This window comes from Amphiprion ocellaris, chromosome 17, assembly GCF_022539595.1.
Source record: "Amphiprion ocellaris isolate individual 3 ecotype Okinawa chromosome 17, ASM2253959v1, whole genome shotgun sequence".
In the NCBI taxonomy this organism is placed as follows: Eukaryota; Metazoa; Chordata; class Actinopteri; family Pomacentridae; genus Amphiprion; species Amphiprion ocellaris.
The window spans coordinates 5,851,885-5,871,883 of NC_072782.1; the positions used below are offsets into that span (position 1 = coordinate 5,851,885).

General features: G+C 36.2%; 2 protein-coding genes across 5 annotated transcripts in view; one reads left to right on the forward strand and one right to left on the reverse strand.

Annotated features, from left to right (window-relative positions):
• The window catches only part of mrrf (mitochondrial ribosome recycling factor), a 55,839-nt gene that overhangs the window by 2,751 nt on the left and 33,089 nt on the right, over positions 1–19,999 (reverse strand). Inside the window, exons 8-9 of one of the 3 annotated variants that reach the window (XR_002746571.3) lie at positions 6,363–6,448; positions 4,321–4,459 (exon numbers count right to left, since the gene is read on the reverse strand). The gene's annotated coding sequence lies outside the window, so the exon portion shown is untranslated. Of the gene's footprint in view, positions 1–4,320; positions 4,460–6,322; positions 6,452–19,999 lie in introns of those variants that run through there. The other 2 variants (XM_055004094.1, XM_023278073.3) reach the window with 2 other exon arrangements.
• Positions 2,526–12,721, forward strand: si:ch211-241b2.5 (uncharacterized). 2 transcript variants are annotated; one of them, XM_023278043.3, is made up of 10 exons: positions 2,526–2,845; positions 4,064–4,124; positions 4,212–4,465; positions 5,977–6,073; positions 6,299–6,568; positions 8,126–8,239; positions 10,332–10,403; positions 10,671–10,715; positions 11,285–11,405; positions 12,015–12,721. In XM_023278043.3, exons 1-10 carry the CDS (start codon positions 2,840–2,842, stop codon positions 12,481–12,483), a joined length of 1,509 nt encoding a protein of 502 aa, XP_023133811.1. In that variant the 5' UTR covers positions 2,526–2,839; the 3' UTR covers positions 12,484–12,721. The 2 variants fall into 2 exon arrangements, with proteins under 2 accessions (XP_023133811.1, XP_023133817.1); XM_023278049.3 differs by having other exon boundaries at positions 8,126–8,230.

The following is a 19,999-nucleotide window of genomic DNA, read 5'->3' on the forward strand; positions in this document are numbered from 1 at the left end:
AAGTTGAAGACAGCAAAACAAGTTATGACACGACAGATTTACCGTTAAATGAGTCGCATGTAAATGGCTCCTAATGTCATTTATGTTATTTGTATTCACTCCCTAATATTCAGTTTGTTTATAGTTTTACTTTATTTATATGTGTGTCTTTCTGTAGATATTGATTACATTTTTATAAAATTTTAATCATCATATTAGATAATTTGTTGTGATTATTATGGTAATGTTAGATAGATAGATAGATAGATAGATAGATAGATAGATAGATAGATAGATAGATAGATAGATAGATAGATAGATAGATAGATAGATAGATAGATAGATAGATAGATAGATAGATAGATAGATAGATAGATAGATAGATAGATAGATAGATAGATAGATAGATAGGGGAATTCATACAGATCAAATGTTCTCCAGATACAATAAACGTTACGTCTGTATTGGTGATTCATGATTCAATGTTTTCCCCCTTCCACCTCTGTCTCAAGAGGAAGGAAACTGGTTTCAGAACAAAAAAGATACTGAAGCCTAATATCATTTCCCAGAGTTACATTTATGTGCTCGTGTTTCTTCTTTACCTTCCTGCAGATAAAGAATAACATCTGAATGCACATCAGGGTCTGAAAAGAGCCTGAAACACAGACCTCGATTTAGTACGTATGGATGTACCTAAGATATATAGAGAATATTACAGGCAACACACATGGAATTTCAAGCTTAGTGTGTTTTTGTGGATGAGGCAGTCGAAAAACATCAATTTCCAACCTCCCTTGTCTCCCTAAACCTCTCCTGATCCCCTGTCTCCTCCCTGTCATTAAATAAAATTAAACAGTATGTACATATACAACTCAGGAACTTCTTATTATATCAGGGGAGTTTATCTTCTATATCATAATAAAGGTTATAGTGCTTGTTGAATATTAATATTTTCTGAGATGTTGAAAATATCAAAGCAAATAATTGTTCTTTAAATGCCTTGATGAGATGCAAAGCTTTTACTGTAACACTGAAGTATAAGATCTACTGATTGTCATTATTTTTGTTGCTGTTTTCAACCATTATCTTTAATTGTGACGTTTTACTAAACCTATGACACTTACAGTAAATGCAGTCATGTGAGAATGATTTGCTCAAACTGTACATTACATTTGATGTCATACTTGAGAAAAAAAAGCGCATAAAGCCCTGAGCGTGAGCTAACCACACACAGACTGAAACAAGTCTCAGTTTCAAATGTACCTGGACTTTGTGGCAGCTTCACTTAATATCTGCACGTCTCTCACACCGCTGGATGTTTAGTTCTGGTTGCTGTGGTATAAAATAGGACAGCTGAGGTGGAAATCCTTGACACAGATTTCAGTGAGTCTTTAGCTCCCATTTACGGCTCTTTTATGACTCTCAGGGATCTGGGATGTAGATAATTTTATATGAGGTGACAGGAGGCCAGCTTGGTGCTGGAGGGCAGGATGTAGGTGTCCCCATGAAAAGTAGCATTTTTTGTTTTTAGATCAGTTCCTCACTGGTTTCTCCTGTGACTTTGTCCTTCTCTGTCTCCTCTGTTCCCATCTACCATCTTCTCTTCAGTTTCCTGCCATATGTTCCTCCTGTCCAGTTTTCAGTATTTGTTTGATGAATAAAATGCAAATCTTGCTGATGCTGAAATCCCTTCATTTCAACATCATGCGTTTGTTCATTTCATCATTTAAAAAAATGAAGCAGGGAATATTTTTGGCTGATTTAACAGTCAATATACAAACTTTTTTTTAACGAAATCCTGATTGTAAATGAACAAAACAGGGAATACATGTAAAATGCCAAAAGTCAAAAAATGGTTTTCTATTTTTTTCAAATTTGGATTTTTAAAAACAGTTCAAAAAAGTGTAATTTTTGTATTGTAATCTGTTGTGTATGTGTGTGTGTGTGTGTGTGTGTGTGTGTGTATATATGTGTGTGTGTGTGTGTGTGTGTGTGTGTGTGTGTGTGTGTGTGTATACACGTGTATACACACACACACAACAGATTACAATACAAAAATTACACTAAATAAATGAAAATAGTCACAAATATTTTTAAAGCAGTGAAAGTTTTTGATAAAAATAAATAAAATTTAACTACAATAAAAAGTGAAATTTTACCATAAAACATCATCAAAGAAGAAATTATCATTTGTGAAAATATATTTTGGAGATGATATTATTTGCTTTTTGTTGTTGTTGTTTTGCAGTTAACATGTAAATTAATTCACCAAAGGAGGGGAAATCTGTAAAATAACAGCAAAATGTAACAAATAAATAAATAAAAATACAGGTCAAGCAGCCAGACTATGACCCCAACATGCAGTTTAATGATTTTAGTGTAAAGATTCTTATCACTCAAGAAATCCCTGAGCTGCCAGTAACTGCAGGGTGGAGCCACACTTTACTTTCTCCTTTCCTGTCTGGAAGCTGCTCACACACTGTATTTCCGGCTGAAAACAATCGTAAACCAGCTGTTAGAAACTCCACCACTACAAGGACCGGATGTTCAACTTCACAACAAGAGTTTTACTGACACGAGATTTTACAGCGTCTGGTTGGAGACTCTCAGGTCCTGGTGAGGAACAAAAAAACCTGAATGGTTGCAGTATTTGTTTTTTAATTTTTCAGTTTTGTGTGGGCTGGAAATGACACAGGAGTTTTCTAAGTATGAGGCTGAAAATTGGGGTTTGTGTGATCGGAGCTTCTCTGTGTGGGCGGGACCACACCAAAAAATAGAGACTCCTGTTTAAAAGGATGTCAGTCGGTGAAGTGGAAAGAAAAAGGAAAGAACTCATGAAGATCAACGAACTGCTGCATGAATGAAGGTAAGAATATCTGACTAGTTTATGAAGGGAATTTCATATGGGGTTTGCACATCTTTAAAACAATTTATACAAATACTGCCATACTGAGTAATAAAAACATATTATTAATAGTTATTATTATAGTAGTAGTAGTAGTAGTATTAATACAATAAGAATAATATATTATTATTATTATTATTATTATTATGAGTAGTTATTATAGTAGTAGTAGTAGCATTAATACAATAAAAATAATGATAATAATATATATAATATGTATATATATATATATATATATATATATATATATATATATATATATATATATAGTAACAATAGTAATAATATTAATATAAATAATAATAATAAGTGTTATTACGAGGATATGTATATAAATGCTGGCATTAGTAGTTTTTTATGAGCATTTATTCACCTGTCTTCTTGTCATTTTTGATTCATATCCATCGCTTTTTTCATATTCAAAAAATCATTTTTGCTCTTTATCCAATTAGACTCAACACCAGCATAGTTATCTTCCCAAACTCTGCGCATTAAGCTCCTTTTTTAGTGACTAATCTAACCTGTTCTACTATCTGATTGTAACATCAACTACGCCTGTTGATTTCTCAGTTAAACAGAGGCGTAAATATTCCACAGAACCACAGTTTTTATTTACATTTCACAGGAAAAGCCGACAGAAAATGACTAATTATGTGCTTATCACACAGCAGCTCATTCAATAAACACCCACAAACAAATCTTGCACTTATACAAACTTGAAATTCAAGATAATGTCAATTATTCTCATGTGTATTCCCATAAAAGCCCAGTGTGCCAACATCACTGGATAAAATGTGTTTACAAAGAGGAAAACCCATGTGTTGGTGTGTGGGTGGATTTTTTTTCTTGAGCGTGTGTTGACGCCGCACAAAACAAAATAAACTTCCTTGTGCTATTTTTCTATCATAAATAAATCAACAGGGAAGTGGTTTTCCTTGTAACAGATCTGAGTCATGCTGAGTGAAAGAATAAATCATTCACCCACATGTGATCTTGTTTTTAATCTCATGATAACGGTGCTTTTTTTTTTTTTTTTACCAGAGTGCAGAAGTAAACTAAATTTCACATCTGGCCTTCTTCAGTAAAATGACTCATATTGCAAGTCATGGCAAAAAAAAAACCAAAAAAAAAAAAAACGATTTCAACATCTGCAAAAACTCCCTTGTTTTTCCTCCTCAGTTCTCAATGGACTGGACCCTTGTCGTCGTTTTGCAAGTCTTATTTCAGCCATCTCTGTCAGGTGGGTAATAAGCCAGATATTACTTTCTTAGTTTCGCTGTGCAGATCTACATCAATAATGACATCCCTTTCTATCATCCCCCTGCAGTCTTATTCACTGTGCAGGCAGAACAAACCATTTACAAGTCGGAATATGGAGGAAATGTGGTGATGGGCTGCAGGTTTTCCCCTGAACCAGCAAATCCTCAGTCGGACCTGAAGGTGACGTGGCACCGGATCACCTCCTCCTCGTCCCCGGAGGTGATCAGGTTCGATAATGGGAAGATCTCTGCATCCCAGAGTCACCAGGGCCGAGTGAGGCTTCTCATAGAGGAGCTAAAGAACGGATGGGCCAAGCTGGAGGTGAATACAGGCAGAGATGCTGTCAGACTTATTAACATAGCTAGCTGCTGCGTGGCCAAAACGGGACAAAATGACAAAAATGAGACACAAAATGATAAAAAGTGGACACAAAATGGCAAAAATGAAACACAAAAAGACAAAAACAAGACAAAAAAATGACAAAAATGAGACACAAAATGCCAAAAATGCGACACAAAATGACAAAAATTAGACACAAAATGACAAAAATGAGACAAAATGACAAAAACAACACACAAAATGATAAAAAGTAGACACACAATGGCAAAAATGAAACACAAAATGACAAAAACGAGACACAAAATGACAAAAACGCGACACAAAATGACAAAAATTAGACACAAAATGACAAAAATGAGACAAAATGACAAAAACAACACACAAAATGATAAAAAGTAGACACAAAATGGCAAAAACGCGACACAAAATGATAAAAAGTAGACACAAAATGGCAAAAATGAAACACAAAATGACAGAAACAAGACACAAAATGACAAAAATTAGACACGAAATGACAAAAATGAGACAAAATGACAAAAACAACACACAAACTGACAAAAACAAGACACAAATTGGCAAAAACGAGACACAAAATGTCAAAAATTAGACACAAAAAGATAAAACCAGGACAAAATGATGAAAACGAGACACTAAATGACAAAAATGAGACAAAATAACAAAAACGAGACACAAAATGACAAAAACGAGACAAAATGACAAAAACGAGACACAAAATGACAAAAACGAGACACAAATTGACAAAAGCTAGACATAAAATGTCAAAAATGAGACACAAAATGTCAAAAATGATACACAAAATGACAAAAACCAGACAAAATGACGAGACAAAATGACAAAAACAAGACAAAATGACAAAAATGACACAAAATGACAAAAATCACACACAAAATTACAAAAAAAATACACAAAATAGTAATAATAATAATAATAATAATAATAATAATAACAAAAAATGACAAAAATATACAGAATGGATATCTAATTAAATGCCGGTTAAAAGGACAACATCACAAAAGAGGGGTTAAGAGAGAAGCTGAAGAGAAAATAAAAGACAGAAATAGATGAAGATCAAGAGGTTAGAAAGAGGGACTAGAAGCAGTAAAAATTTTAAAAGGGATAAAAAGGCAGAGAGTAAGAAATAAAAGAGAACTTTACTTGAAGGCGACTCTATAAAAATTTGTGTTAAGAAGTGATTTAAAAGAAGTTTCTGAAGTATAGTGTTTATCCAGATATTAGAGCAGTTTGTGCTTTAAACCGAACAGTATTTGGGCTGAAGGTGTTCAAATCTGACTTCTGTAAAAGATTTAGCATCTTTACCAATTCAAATAAGATGTTAACTGTGACTGATTGATAGGAGGTTTGTTTAGAAAAGATTTTTGTCATGTTGTAGTATAGTTTGGTTTATCTGAGGCCATAAACTATGATTTCTTCATTAGGTCTTTAAGAATTTCTCTTCTTTGGTCACTTTTCAGATGTCCAGACTGAGGATAAATGACTCGGGAGTCTACCAGTGTCTGGTTCAAACAAGTGATGGAGATGACTATAAAAGTATCAGCTTGTCTGTTGTAGGTAAGAACTGCAGTTTTAGCTGGTCTACGATTACAGGGGCTTTGTTCTGGGAATGGGCTGTTACTGTATCTCATTCTGAAAATGAAAGTAGGACCATTATTACTCAATAAAGATTTTGACCCACTTATGCAATCCCTCAAAGTCTTCCCTTTTCCCTGATGTTGTACAAGTCTGATCATAGCCACAATAATAAAGTGAACTTCTCTCCGTCTGATTGTTCTCCAGCACCTTATAAGTCGGTCACCAAACACATTGAGGAGGCTGCAGAGGGGGATGAGGTGATATTAACCTGCCAGTCGGAGGGATATCCTCAGTCGTCTGTGGTGTGGAAGGACGGACACCAGCGAACACGCAATCCCAGCAACACCTCAGTATCTGAAACACCAGACAGGCTGTTGAAAATCATCAGTCAGATACAAGTCAGCTCCTCAGAAAGAAACAACTACACATGTAACTTCACGAAGGATGGCTCCTCTGCAACATTTTATATTCCAGGTATATTTTTTGGTTTACTTTAAGGTATTCCTCTGGGGAGACGATACAATGAGACATAATGGCAGCGGTATTTTTTTTTGCATGCCTACTCATTTCTTGTAGAGGCAAAAAATGTACAAAAAAGAATCAAAAGAGAAACCGACAAGTGAGTTTTGCATCACTTTTTTTCCTTCATTCCACCCACGTTAACCTCCCCTTCATTACCTACAAAACACAGAAAACGGAATTATCTTGCGGTGTGGAAGTGTCGGATCTAAAGCTGTAGTCGAGAGACTTCGTTCATTTCTTATTTCCAAATGCAACATCTACACTCATCGTACAACAAACCTTTGGTTACATATGGACTTTTTTAAAGCTATTTTTTATATAGGGCAGTGGAGAGAGAGAGACAGGAAGCATGGATAGAAGAGTTGGGGAAAGACATGCAGTAAATGGCCATGAGCAGGATTCGAACCCATGACTGCTACGTTGGGGACTGTAGCCCCTGTTCGTAGTTCGCCCATTTGAACTTTTAACACAAGTAGCAACCCCATAGTTCCATAGTGGAGACGACCTATACCATACACTCTGTGGTAGCTGCAGGAAAGAAGGCATATAGACTAACGAATGTCACTTCTTTAGCCTGAATAGATGGACAACAAAAAGCTAAGCGCCCTTCATTGTTGAGGCACTGATCCCACGTCTCATTAATATCATAACTCCTTTTATGCCTTCTGCTGACACCACAACTGATTTATAAAAATGGTTTTGAACTCTGGCAATATCAGTGAGTTTGAGGTGTGTCTCCTGCAACAGTCCTTCAGTCCTCTCACTTTAAACGATAAGACTGTCAGATTTTCTAATTTCCCCGTATGGGTTATTATCCTCTGGGTCTGATGCTGTTTTCCTTTTAATCTAGAAGCCGACTTGCAGCCCACGTCAAATGCAATTACCAGCAGAGCAGATTTATATCGTGATTTCATCGCTTGCCCACAGTTTTTCCAGAGTTATAAGATTTCCCCTCTAGTTTTCAGTGAAGCTGTAGGAGGTGATTGAACAGGTCAGCAGTGTGTAGGACTGTAGCAGCAGCATGTCTGCCGTGTTGGAAAACATGTTTCCTGTTTGTTTCAGCATTTAGACCCATCGTGGTTTTATTCATACGTGTGAAAAGGATTATAAAGTCTTTTGAATTGAATTTAAAAACCTAAAAAATGCAAAAAATATGACACTAAGAATCACAGCTCTGCATCTTAACCCTTTGATACACAACATGGGTGAAAAGCTGTTTGTTTAAATGCTAAAAGAAGAAAAGCAAAAGCAGACAGGGCTTCGTGCACAGCCAACCATAAAACTTTTACATGAGCATGAGGGGTTTTAATAGCTACTTAAGTTCTTGAGCAATGAGGGGAAGTTCGCAGCAGTTTGCCTTTGGTATATTTGGTTATTTCCATAATGGCTAAGCGGCTAAAACTATTTTAACCATTAATATTCCAGCACAAAACATGTGTCTCATCTTCTTGGAGCTGAATTACAAACACGTTAACAGTGATTCCTCTATGTTTGTGCTCTTTCTCACAGATGAAATTCCTCAATCAAAAAATGACGCTGCCATCGTGATAGTGAGCATGTTAGTGATTATGGGGGCCGTTACCGTCGGAGTGCTCGCTTACAGACGACGCAAAGGTAAAAAAGGTAAAGCATTACTTTGTTTGTACACAGCAGCAGCACATAAATGTAGGCGCAGACTGAAGGGAAAGTCATCAGATCAGATTATAATCATGTCAGGTACTTTTGTGAGTTTGTTTGGCATTGGCACGAGACAATCCACACCTTGGAAAACAGTTTAACACAACTCCACATGAAGCAGTGATAAGATATTAAAGTGCCAAATGGGAACAAACTGAAGAAGAGCAGCGCATGAGGTTAAAGATTAAATGAGATAAAAATCAAAACCAATTTGTCCTTGCATTTAGTCTGCAGCCTGAAGGCAAAAACACAGTGTGTAGGATTTGCATGTGGTCACTGCAGGGCTGAATTCCCCTTTAGCATGCACTCTGACAAATATTCACAGGAGATATGAGGAGAGATTTCATTTGTTTGGCAGCAGGACCGGCATTATTTCCTTCCTCTAAGTGCTCACACTAGTTTAGTTTTAACTGTCACAGTCCATTTAGGAAGATTACACAAAACACTGCAGTGACTTGGGACAGGATAAAATGGAACTTTGTACCAGAACTACAGATGGGTGACGAATTAAAGGAAAAAAACAACTCAGAGTGTCTAAATAAGGCTCCATGCTTTTTAACCTTCATTCTCCAAAAGTCCAAAAGATTTTCTCTCATTTGGTGTTTTGATCAATTTCTTGCACGTCGTTCTAAAAGTGTTCAACTGGGTCAAGATCTAGTGACTGTAAAGGTCAAAGCGTATGATTCACGTCTAAGCATTTACTGACCCCTTGTGCCCTATAAATTCAGACATTGTCATCCTGCAAGAGACTATTCCCATTGAAATGTTGAATGGCAGGATAAAGGGGATTCCTCAGAGCCACTTTGTGTTATTTACAGTGGTTATTTCCTCTAAAAAGACAAGTTGATCCAAACGGTGTCATAAAAATGCCCCCAACAGTAAAAATAGAGCCACCAGATCCCCTCACTGAGCTCAAGGATTTAGATTTGTTCTTTAATCTGTCACCTTTTTTTATTTAAACTCCGCTGATTTGTCTTAAGTTTGACCCTTTTGTCAAATTGCCAGAGGAATTTGTCTCGTCAGGAAAAAACTCCATGCCATCTGTCTCCCATATGACTGACAGATGTTACATGATGTTACAGCCGAAAACAGGAAGTGTTTTAAAAATGGGTTTCATGTGAGGATGACTTAGCTTTTTTGGGAAAGAAGTGTGCCTCAGACACTAGACAGTGTGTGTGGAAACACCCAGCTTGATTTTAGGTTCTGGTTTTGTGTAAAGGGGAATTTAAACTATTTGTCAACGCACGGGTGGTTTTTTAGCACGTCTGTCTGTGCATCACCTCCAGGTGTGGACTTATTACACATTCTGTCATGTATGAATGTGTGAGCATGATAGGAAATCGTGCTTAAGCTATTATGTCCCGAAACATCTGGATGACATTGACTGAAAGTGAAAGTGAGAACGTTCATAGCAGCACTGACGGGAACCGTAATGTACAAATTAGACAGTTTATAAAAGGCAATGATTATATTGTATGTGCTGGAGAATAATTACATTGAATAACTGAGAAGGTGAGAATAAAAACACATCATCACCAGTAAATAGGCAGTGCATAGAGTAAATACAGTATACTTATATTCTGTCTGTTAATGAAAAACACACAAAAAATGCTTGTAAAACAAAAAATGCCAATTTTAATATCTTTAGAGTCCTCTTTTATAATAATTTTATTAATTATTGATTTATTCTTAATCATAAACTGTGTGTATATGGTGCCAAACAAACCACATGAGGACTTGTATCCTTCCATGTCTAAATGCTGATATACATACAATCTTTCACTACCTGTCAAAAGTTTGAACCCATTTTCTCATTTAATGGTTTTTATTAAGTTATTTTCTACATTGCAGATTAATACTGAAGACATCACAAATATGAAAGAATACATAGGGAATTATGCTCATCTTCAGAATTAATCTACAATGTAGAAAATAATACAAACAAATGAAAAAGCATTTAATGAGAAGGTGTGTCCAGACCTGTGACTGGTGGTGTACATGTTGTATGCAGTAAATAATGAGCCATGTTTTGTGACAGGGTCCAGAGCTCACAGCGCTCGCAGCACCAGGAACCTTCTGGTCCACGCTGAGGACAAGTCTGCTGCTACCTGTGAGTCTAACCGGCTTTGTTTGAACATCAATTTGTTTTCAAAAAACACTGCATGGACTGTACATGTAAAATAGGAACTCTGAGGGCCAAAGATGTTTTGCAGAAAATAGTTTTCTGTTGATCTGAGTCAGTGCTGGTGATGCTTCTCTAAATTCTGTGTACACCAGAAATGACTGAATTACTCATTAATTTACAGCTGATTCTGTGTTTCTGTAAATGGTTCTGGTTTTGTGTTGAAATTCGGACTGTACTCTTTCCTCCCACCAGGCATCCAAATAGATAAAGAAAATGAAGACGTGATAATTAATGTTGGTAAGTGACTCTGTGATTGTGTATGATCATTCATTTTTTATTTCATCTAATTCATTCTCTTCTTCGTTTTTCACTCCAGTTTTTATGGTGCTTTTATTTTGTAATTTGTATCCATTAGTGTCTTCTGTATTGATTTATTTTGTAAATCTTTTTCCATCTCTCACTCTGTTTCTCCACATTTCCTTCTCTGGTGTTCCTGTTTAGCTGAACAGGCACTTTTTGTTTACTTTCTTTCTCTTTTTTTACCTTTCTGTTGAGCACTTTGCAAACTCGGTTTCAAAAAAGGTGCTATATAAGTACAGTTATTATTATTATTTGCAGTGGCACTGAGAAAAAACATATGAACTTTGTTTCTGTTTCACTAAAAATGCCTTTAGATAGTAAACACCAGACTGTAATGTTCTACACAAACTAACTACATTCATACAAAAATGACTTTTATAGCGAATAAATCAGCCCAATAAGCTTCTACTACGTATTGCAGATGATTATCTAAAGGCTGTTTTTATATTAGTGGATTTCTCTTTAACAAATGACTTAATGTTTTGGGGGGTTTTTTTTGTCTGAAGGTCACATGGAGGAAACTCTGGGGTCACAACTGAAAGCTTTTTACTCTGAATATTCCACCGAGACGAGACGCCGCTGTGGTGCTTTTAGTGTGGAGGAGCTGCTTCAAAGGCTGCAGAACAAGTGAGTCATGAACACATATTTATGATCTGATTGTAAGAACCAGGCTTGAAAGGAGAGTTGATTTGTTTTTCACTCGAAACTTATATTACTTGAGGGTTTCATTTTGAAAAAACAAGCGCTCTGCTGACGAATCTTAATTGGTTTAAATGAAGTCTGTGTGGCAGATGACTTTCAAAATAAAGGACAAAACTTACTGCTTTCTGTCACATTATGTCGAGTGTTTCTATCAAATACATCTTCACCAGATTTACAGATCCACAGACTGAAAGAGCTCATGAGACTTGGCAGCTCAGTCTCATATCAGAATGTATATCAGTTACAGTACGTTGTTCCATGGCACAAACTGCATTTGTTTCACAGTAGAGGCTGTAAAATTGTGTTTTTCAGAGGTTATTCTTGTGGTAGGATCCTTCCTCCTACTAACTTACAAACGTAGCTGTCTGGTTAGCATTTTCACAGGTTGATTTTAGCCCAAAGCATGATATTTTCCAAAACCTAAGCAAATAGAACTGGAAGGTAAACAGCAGCTGGAAATGCAGCAAGAGGTTTGGGACTCAAACTCCATGTTCCTGTGTGGTATGCCATCACAATTTGTCTTCTTTTTTTCAGCGACGGCCAACCGGTGAATCCTCTGGCTTTACTCCCAGAACCCGGTGAGACGGTTTTTCTTGAGGGACTCCCAGGAAGCGGGAAGACGACTGTAGCCCACATCCTGGTCTCATCTTGGGCCGAGGAGCCTCCACACTCCCTCGAACTCAGCATCCTCAGTCTTCTCTTATGTGTCGACTGCAGCGCCGTGAAGGAGGACTTGTATCAGGAGATAAAAACTCAGCTTTCTCTCCCTGAGAAGACATCAGCAGAGGAGCTGAGGACTGTGTTAACCAGGTCCAGCAAGGCTCTGCTGCTGCTGGACGGGTACAGAGAAGGAAACCATGTTTTTGATGAATCCTTGAGGATGTTTCTGAGTGAGAAAAGAGGCTGCAGGGTGCTGATTATGGCCTGTCCTGGACACTGCCCCACATTAATGCAAACAGCAGGAGGGATGCTGAAGTTCAATCTGCAAGGCAAAAGCTTGTGACGAACAGAAACGTTAAGCACTTGTTACATTTTTAAGAAACGCAGGTATTATATTTGTTTTATGTTTTACACGTGTGATCAGATTTTTTACGAGCCCAAATATGCTGCAACATGTTTTAAAGTTTAAATGATACACTGAATGTAAATGAAATGATGTAAATATTGATTTTATATTCTTTCCTATCAGTCTTGATTGTTGTTGAGATGGTGACCATTAAAATATTAAACGTGACAGCTCATTTTAATCTTATCATCACTGGAAAATACTGCAGAGTGAAATTAGTACTCAGAAATCCACCTCAGTTTTGCTTGTGCTCTTCATGAAACCCCTGAGGGAGATTTAATCTGCACATCCAACGCCCTGTTTCCAGTAGATATGACTTCATGCACGTTATTAAGAAATGCAGGGGTTTCTGTTTCTGTTCTGTGTCAGAGCGTGAGAAGTAAAAAGAAAGTTCAGCATTTAGGGTCACTTAGCTCCTAGGCTGCAAGAAAAGCAGCAGCAGCTTGTTTGAGGGTAAGAGGAAGCGACTCGGTCAGTATTCCTGGCAAGAGTCAGCGCTGTTTCCAGTAACATTTGATTTTATTTTTGTATGTTCTTCATTCTTGGTAAATGTTTCATTGCAATCTAAACAAATTCATGAATAATTTAGATTTGCATTCAGACAGCATTAGTCCAGTTAAAACATGCATACAGTGGTGGAAAAAGTTTCTGGACACTCTTTACCCTTTAACACTGCAGCCAAGATACATATTCATTCATTCTTGTGCACATTCACTACGTACCTAGGAACCTTTTGCAAGCACTGGTTTCTAGTAGGACCGGTCGAAGTGGGACCTACATTATTGTATATCTGTTATTATTAGTGCTACAGACAAATTAATAATCTCCATTTAATTTAGCATCAGCTTGAAAGCAAAAACACACATAATTATTTTTTTAAATTGTAAATAAGTTCAGGCATCAAGGGGTTAAAATTTTACACAATCTCAAATATTATCATGAAATATTTGTAGAAAAATATCTTTTTGTGTTTCTAAAGGTGTGGCTGCATTAGACAGACACAAACAAATACAAATTATATATTTTTTAAACTAACTTCTTGATAGTTTCAGTACGTCATATTTTAACATTGTCGGTGTCAAAGTCAGCAAATAGAGAATGTGTTTAAAACTGAACAAAAAGTAAATAAACCATTACATCATCAGATTCATTCAAGCACGGCAACAAAAATTGTGTCTTTTAGTAAAAAGGATTTGTTTAGTATTTTGGCTGTGACTGCCCTAAAAGAAATTACACTTGAAGACCTAAGAATGATCCTTAATGCAATACTTCACAAATGCATGGGGTGTTTGAAAACTTTTTTCCACCACTGTATATTCCTTTATGCCTATTCTGTTGCACTACAACATGATTGTGTGCTTTTTGCACTGCATGCGCTGACTTTGTGCAGTCAGCAGTGGGTAGCATGTGTTGTTATTTCCTTTCTGAGATATCTAGAAAGAGATATCATTTGACCTTTAAAAATAGAGAAGTGAAAGACGCTGCAAAGAGAAAGAGACACTGAAGAGATGCAGCTTGGCATGCAGTGGTGTTATTCCATTAGATAATAGCAGATCTAAAGAAAAAGGACGTTTTAAAGAGATATAGTTCAAGAACAACAGTCAAAAGTGAATTATGCAAAAATAGCTAATTAGGTTTTAAGTAAATAATTCAAGTGGATCCACTAAAGGTCATTTAGGGTGTTTCATAATTTTGTTTGTTCTCCTTGGACTTCTTGACCACATCTGGGCCTGGAATCAGTTTCTGCAGTGAAAGTTCCCCTAAGTTTCAGCCCGTTATATAACCGGACTCTTTCCTAGTAGACTCAAGTGCAATACATCTGTTTAGTCTATTTCAGTTCATTTTCTGTTAATCTTTCTAGTTTGTTGTATTAGTATAAATACTACACTTTACACTTAAGACACTTGACACACTGTGACATTTCACACGAACACTTTTAGAAACTTACATTTTGTACTTCATATTATTTGTTATTTCTATTTACTACTAACCTCTGTGTAATTGTGTTTATTCCACTAACCTTTGTTTATTGTACTCTGGCAAAAATAATTTCCTCCGGGATGAATAAAGCTGATCTTATCTTATCTTATCTTATCTTATCTTATCTTATCTTATCTTATCTTATCTTATCTTATCTTATCTTATCTTATCTTATCTTATCTTATCTTATCTTATCTTATCTTATCTTATCTTATCTTATCTTATCTTATCTTATCTTATCTTATCTTAAAACTTGCAGTTGATTCACAGTAGAGCTGATGTCTGTTCATAGTATCCTCTACAGTTGCTCATAGTATTCAGACCTCTTTGCTTTTTGAACACTTTATAAACTAAAACTGCTCTTCTTGCTCATCAGTCTACAATCCGTAACCCACAATAGCACAAGAAAATATGTTTTTCAAATTTTTTCCAAATTTATTTTAAAAAACAATTTGCTTTAGTTCTCCTTGAGATGTGTCTAAAACTGGATTTGTATCCATTTGTGACAAGTGAATGAACCGGACAGAGGTTTGAAAGGTTCACAGCTGTGTATATACAGTAAAGTCTCACCATTCATTGGTCTAAAATCTTTTCATAAGTTTAAAATTTTCAGTTTTGAACCACCATTAGTCTTAATAGAGTTGACTTGTTGTCAAATTGAGTTAAGTAGATCCGTGGTTGAGGAAGTGACTGAAAATCCAAAGGTCACTCTAGCAGAGCTTCAGAAGTCCTCTGCTGGAGGGACGACCATCTCAGTAGCACTTAGTCTAATCAGAACTTCATGTAGAGGAGTGCAATGGAAGTCAGGAGTTGCCAGATGACATTTACCATCACATACTGCTCATACTCTATGTCTGAGTCAATTTTGACCTGGGTCTGGAATTCCCTCATAACAAGTGTCAATACTAAATCTCTACAAATGACAGATCCATGTAGAACGTATAAATAACATATCTGATATTCTAAAGATGCTTCTCAGTGGCAGGAACAAGGAGTCTAATCAGCAGAGTTGGTATTCTGATTTGTTTGAAAATGAAAATGAAAATACCTATACTTGACTTGAAAACACACATCAGACCAATGGTGTGTACCTCATTATGTCTAAATTTATAATTGTGAATAAGCCGAAAATGTAATTTGTTGTTGGTACAACAAAATTGGGAAAAAAAAACACAGGGTTTTCCAGAATACACAACAGGGGCAAGTCTTAATTCCCTTGGCCCTACAACTCAGCTATGTTCCCGTGTAGCTCAACAGGTTGAGCAGACAGCCCATAAGTAGGGACTATATGTAGCGGTCATGGGTTTCAATCCAGCTCATGGCCCTTTGCTGCAGGACCTTCTCCCATTCTTCTCCTCATTTTCCTGTCTCTCATTAAAACCAGAAAAAGGCCAAAAAAATAACTAAACAAAAAAAAAAAGGTTGTGGGGTTGATTAGCTTTTGGTAGTTCTGTGAATCACATTATTCTGCTAATAAACAAGTTTATATTGTACAAATGAATCAATAGTAGTGACTATTCACAGAACAATGTAACTGGTACAACAATGAAATATGACTTAGGACAATGAACTAGAAAATCGTTGAGACAATTCCAAAATTTTACTGCAAAAGGTTGCCTTGAAATTTTAAGTTTTCTCAACTATTCTTTTTTTTTATGGTGTGGTGAGAGCTGAAGAAACACTGAGAGGTCCTTGAAGAAAACCTGCTTCCAGAGAGCAGAAGACCTGATAAGAGGCCGACTTCGCATTTCAGCAGGACAATGACACAAACTGAAGTACATTTACATACAGCCTGGACAAAACTGTTCATAGTTTTGCTAAAGAAGTTATTTTATTCATCCAATATGAGTTAATGTGACATTTTATGAAATAATCGTATGGATCTCACAGCTGTTTGATAAAGTTTGTTTTTAAATGCAAAAGCCAATCCCACAGTTTACCAGCTGTTCAGTACAAAGCAAACAGGAGGATAAATATTGGATTCCTAAGCACAAAAAATGCTAATTTAGCTCTGTATCTGATAGATGTGGCAATGAGATGTTTTCTAGTCAGCTGGCTGTTTCTACAAATGGGATGAGATAATGGCAGTCTTCTTTTAACAACGTGTTTCACTGACTTCAAGTAGTCAAAAACATAATTTAATAATACATAATATTTCTTTAAATGCATTTATGCAGGGCTGACAGAAGGTAACTGAAGGGGTTTTCTAAATCTACTTAGATACTGTACTTAAGTAAAATTTTGAGGTACTTGTATTGGAGTATTTCACCTTTATACTACTTTATACAGTATACAAAGTAAAGACACCCCTTGTGCAATATCACTTAAATGTAAAATGATTCAAAACTGAATCACTGTACAGTAATTGCACAATTTCTAAATTGACATGTAGAGTAGTTCCTCTTATGAACACTCAAAAACAAATACATTAGCAAGACTATATTGAAAATACAGACTCCAAAGTAGACGCTTAATGCTAACCGGAGATCACAGACACACAAATTAGAGAATTTTTGACCAGTGAAACAAAATTGAGGACAAGTTTGATTTCCAGTTAGCCTCGCTGCATGAATGTTGTTGTTGAAACTTCACAAAGGGAGAATGAAGTTAAGGAAGCTCAGTGAGCAACTACTAGTAATCACGAGGTAAAGAATGAGCCACAGCACCACTAGTCACAGCTAAAGAACATGAAGCAAAGCCTGATGAACAGTGGGAGCAGATTATTTAAGAAAATGGCAAATGAATGCATGAATGAAAAGTTTGTCAGATCAGATCAGATGGGGTCCAACATGTTTGGCGTGAACCAGGTCGAGACTACCACAGTAAATGCATAGTCCTGACAGTGAAGCATGGTGTTGTAGAGCAGGATGAGTGAAAAAAGGCGTTGGGGAGACGATATTTCTAGACGATACCATGAAAGAATGTAGCTATACCAAAGTAATGGCTGACAAGATGACTCCAAGTCTGCAGAAGATTGACAGATGAGGAATATTCCAACATAACAGTTCAATGCACACTGCCAAAATCACACAAGAGTTTCTAAAGAAGAACAGAAATCCGACTTGAATCCAACAGAACACCTTCGGGCCTTTCTGAAGAGAAAAGAGTCGAGCACCACAAACCTTCCAGCAACGGAGCAGCTGAAAGAAATATCTCTGAAGAATGGCAGGTCTCCAGAAAATTTTGCAACTCTGGTTTCCTCCCTACTGAGGAGGATCGAGTCATTAAACACAACGGTAGACATACGAAATACTGAAAAAATAAAATCTCAGTAATGAAAAGTGTGCTGATTTTTTGTTGTACTGAGTTCCTACTGTGGGGCCTGTATGTGTTTATTTAGTAAATCTAAAGTGTCAGCTTTTAAATTGACATGAGAGACATGATAGTTATTAGTAATTATCAATCACTTGACATTTAAGTGTACTCCCTCCAGTTATGTACTGTAGTATAATATATCAGTCAGAGCAACCAAACTAGTACTTTTAGTTTGATGTGTTGATTACATGTTGCTGCCAATACTCATGTAATTCTACTTACTCAATTAATTGAATATAACAAATGTGGCATTTTACTTGTTTTACCCGCTGGATTTCCTCTAATTTTCATTATCCACAAGTATTGAAAAGTTTTTTTTGACTTTAAAGTGTAGCCATATAAGTTTTCTGAATGTGCTTAATAATATTTAAATATTGATGGTAATTCTTCTACTCTGTTGTTGCTGTTTGTGTATCACAATCCTACAACCTTAATCATATAATTCTGCTATTTAATTCATCTCCTCATACACATATTATGTTGGCTCCATACTATGTTGCTGAGCTGCTCAACAGTTACTAACTTTTATGACACTCGTGTGAAAGAACAAAGTGAAAACATCATAAAATCAGCAAACATACAAAAACTATTGATATAAGGATGTATTGTGATAATCGACTTCACAACAAACCCACCTACAAGTACTGCATGTTTCTTATCACCGCACTTTTGGTACGTTGTAAAAGATTTGCCTCCATAAACTGTTGCTTGGAAGTAATTCATGCAGCACTTCCTCTTGTGTTGTTTTGTTAAGTCCAATTTTCTGCTTTGAGCAGCAAATTCGTAAAACTTCAGTCTCCGCTGTGATGAATGCACCATCTGGCCTTTACTTTTTTCACGTCAACTGCTGCAAATTTTCATTACTATTGTCTCTAGTGAGATTTTATCAGTCAGAATTACGTGAAGAGGAACAGGAGGCTGTTTGACAGTTACACATGAGTCATCAGACGACACAGCATCACAATAGTGTTCAGGAAGTGTAATGCGGATTTACAGTCACTGCTGTCACTAGTACAGTAAGTGTCATCAAGGTTTCCCAAATTTCTGTTAATTTCTAACAGCTTTTTGATACTGTTCAGAAATCTGAATCATGGGGAATACTGAGCATGTTGCAATATAATGGGAAAGATTAATGAAGTGGTTGATGATGCAAGAAAGGATTATTTGTGATGTTGACACACTTTAGTTTTTACAACCATGAACACTGTGAAGGAAAACTTGCTCTCTTTCCCCTTATTAAGGTATTTCCTCGCAGCTGTTAGCTAAAGACATTCCAGAGTATCATGCAGGTTGCATCTGTCAACTACAGTCAGCTTAAATCAAGTTGTGGAACCTCTAGATCACCTCAGATTATCCTAAAGGTTATCACTTTTGACCCCTGTTCCTATTTGCTTCTCCCAAACTGAGGCTGGGATCTCATTCAGGGTCTCTCTGTCCCTAATATGATCCTGGGAAAGGCAGAAGAAGATACATGAGAGAGAAACAACTGCTGTAGGAAAAACATGACTTGGTTAACCCTCCTGTTGTCCTCATTTACAGGCACCAAAAAATATTGCTTCCTTGTCTGAAAAAAATCCCAAAATTTGGGAAAAAATTCCCCAAATTTCAGAAAATTTGCAAAAAAATTCCAATAATTCCTTAAAAGTTTCCCTTAAAAGTTTTATTTTAAAAGAAAATTTGGCAAGAAAATCTTGTAAATATTTTTTAAAAATTAGTAAAAATCTTCCAAAAAATCCTAAAATATATAAAGTGATTACATATATATCAGTAAAACTTCTAATATTCTCTTTGAGAACATTCACAAAAGAAATCAACCAAAATCCAGCAAAATTTGCTGGATTTTGGTTTTTTTTTTGTGAATGTTCTTAAGAAACGTTTTTAACATTTCTTTTTTCCACCAAAAAAATGTTCAAAGATTTCCCAAAAATGTTGAAAATGTAGACATCAGAAGTTTCACTGTGAAAATATATTTTTCCCCCCATTTTCAAGCTTTAAAATGGGTCAATTTTGACCTGCAGGACAACATGAGGATTAAACATGGAGTAGTTTTCCTCCTTGCCTGCATCATAGTTTCACTAGATGGTGCCATCCTCCTTTACATGGAGGCTCAAACTGAGCGCTATGAAAGATGTGGTCTGATAATAAATCCATGAAATTC

Bases quoted from the DNA above. Each gene is read 5' to 3' on its own strand.
- si:ch211-241b2.5 (XM_023278043.3), top strand. The intron at 6,074-6,298 runs GTAAGAACTGCA...ATTGTTCTCCAG, and splicing joins TATCAGCTTGTCTGTTGTAG to CACCTTATAAGTCGGTCACC. The intron at 8,240-10,331 runs GTAAAGCATTAC...GTTTTGTGACAG, and splicing joins ACGACGCAAAGGTAAAAAAG to GGTCCAGAGCTCACAGCGCT.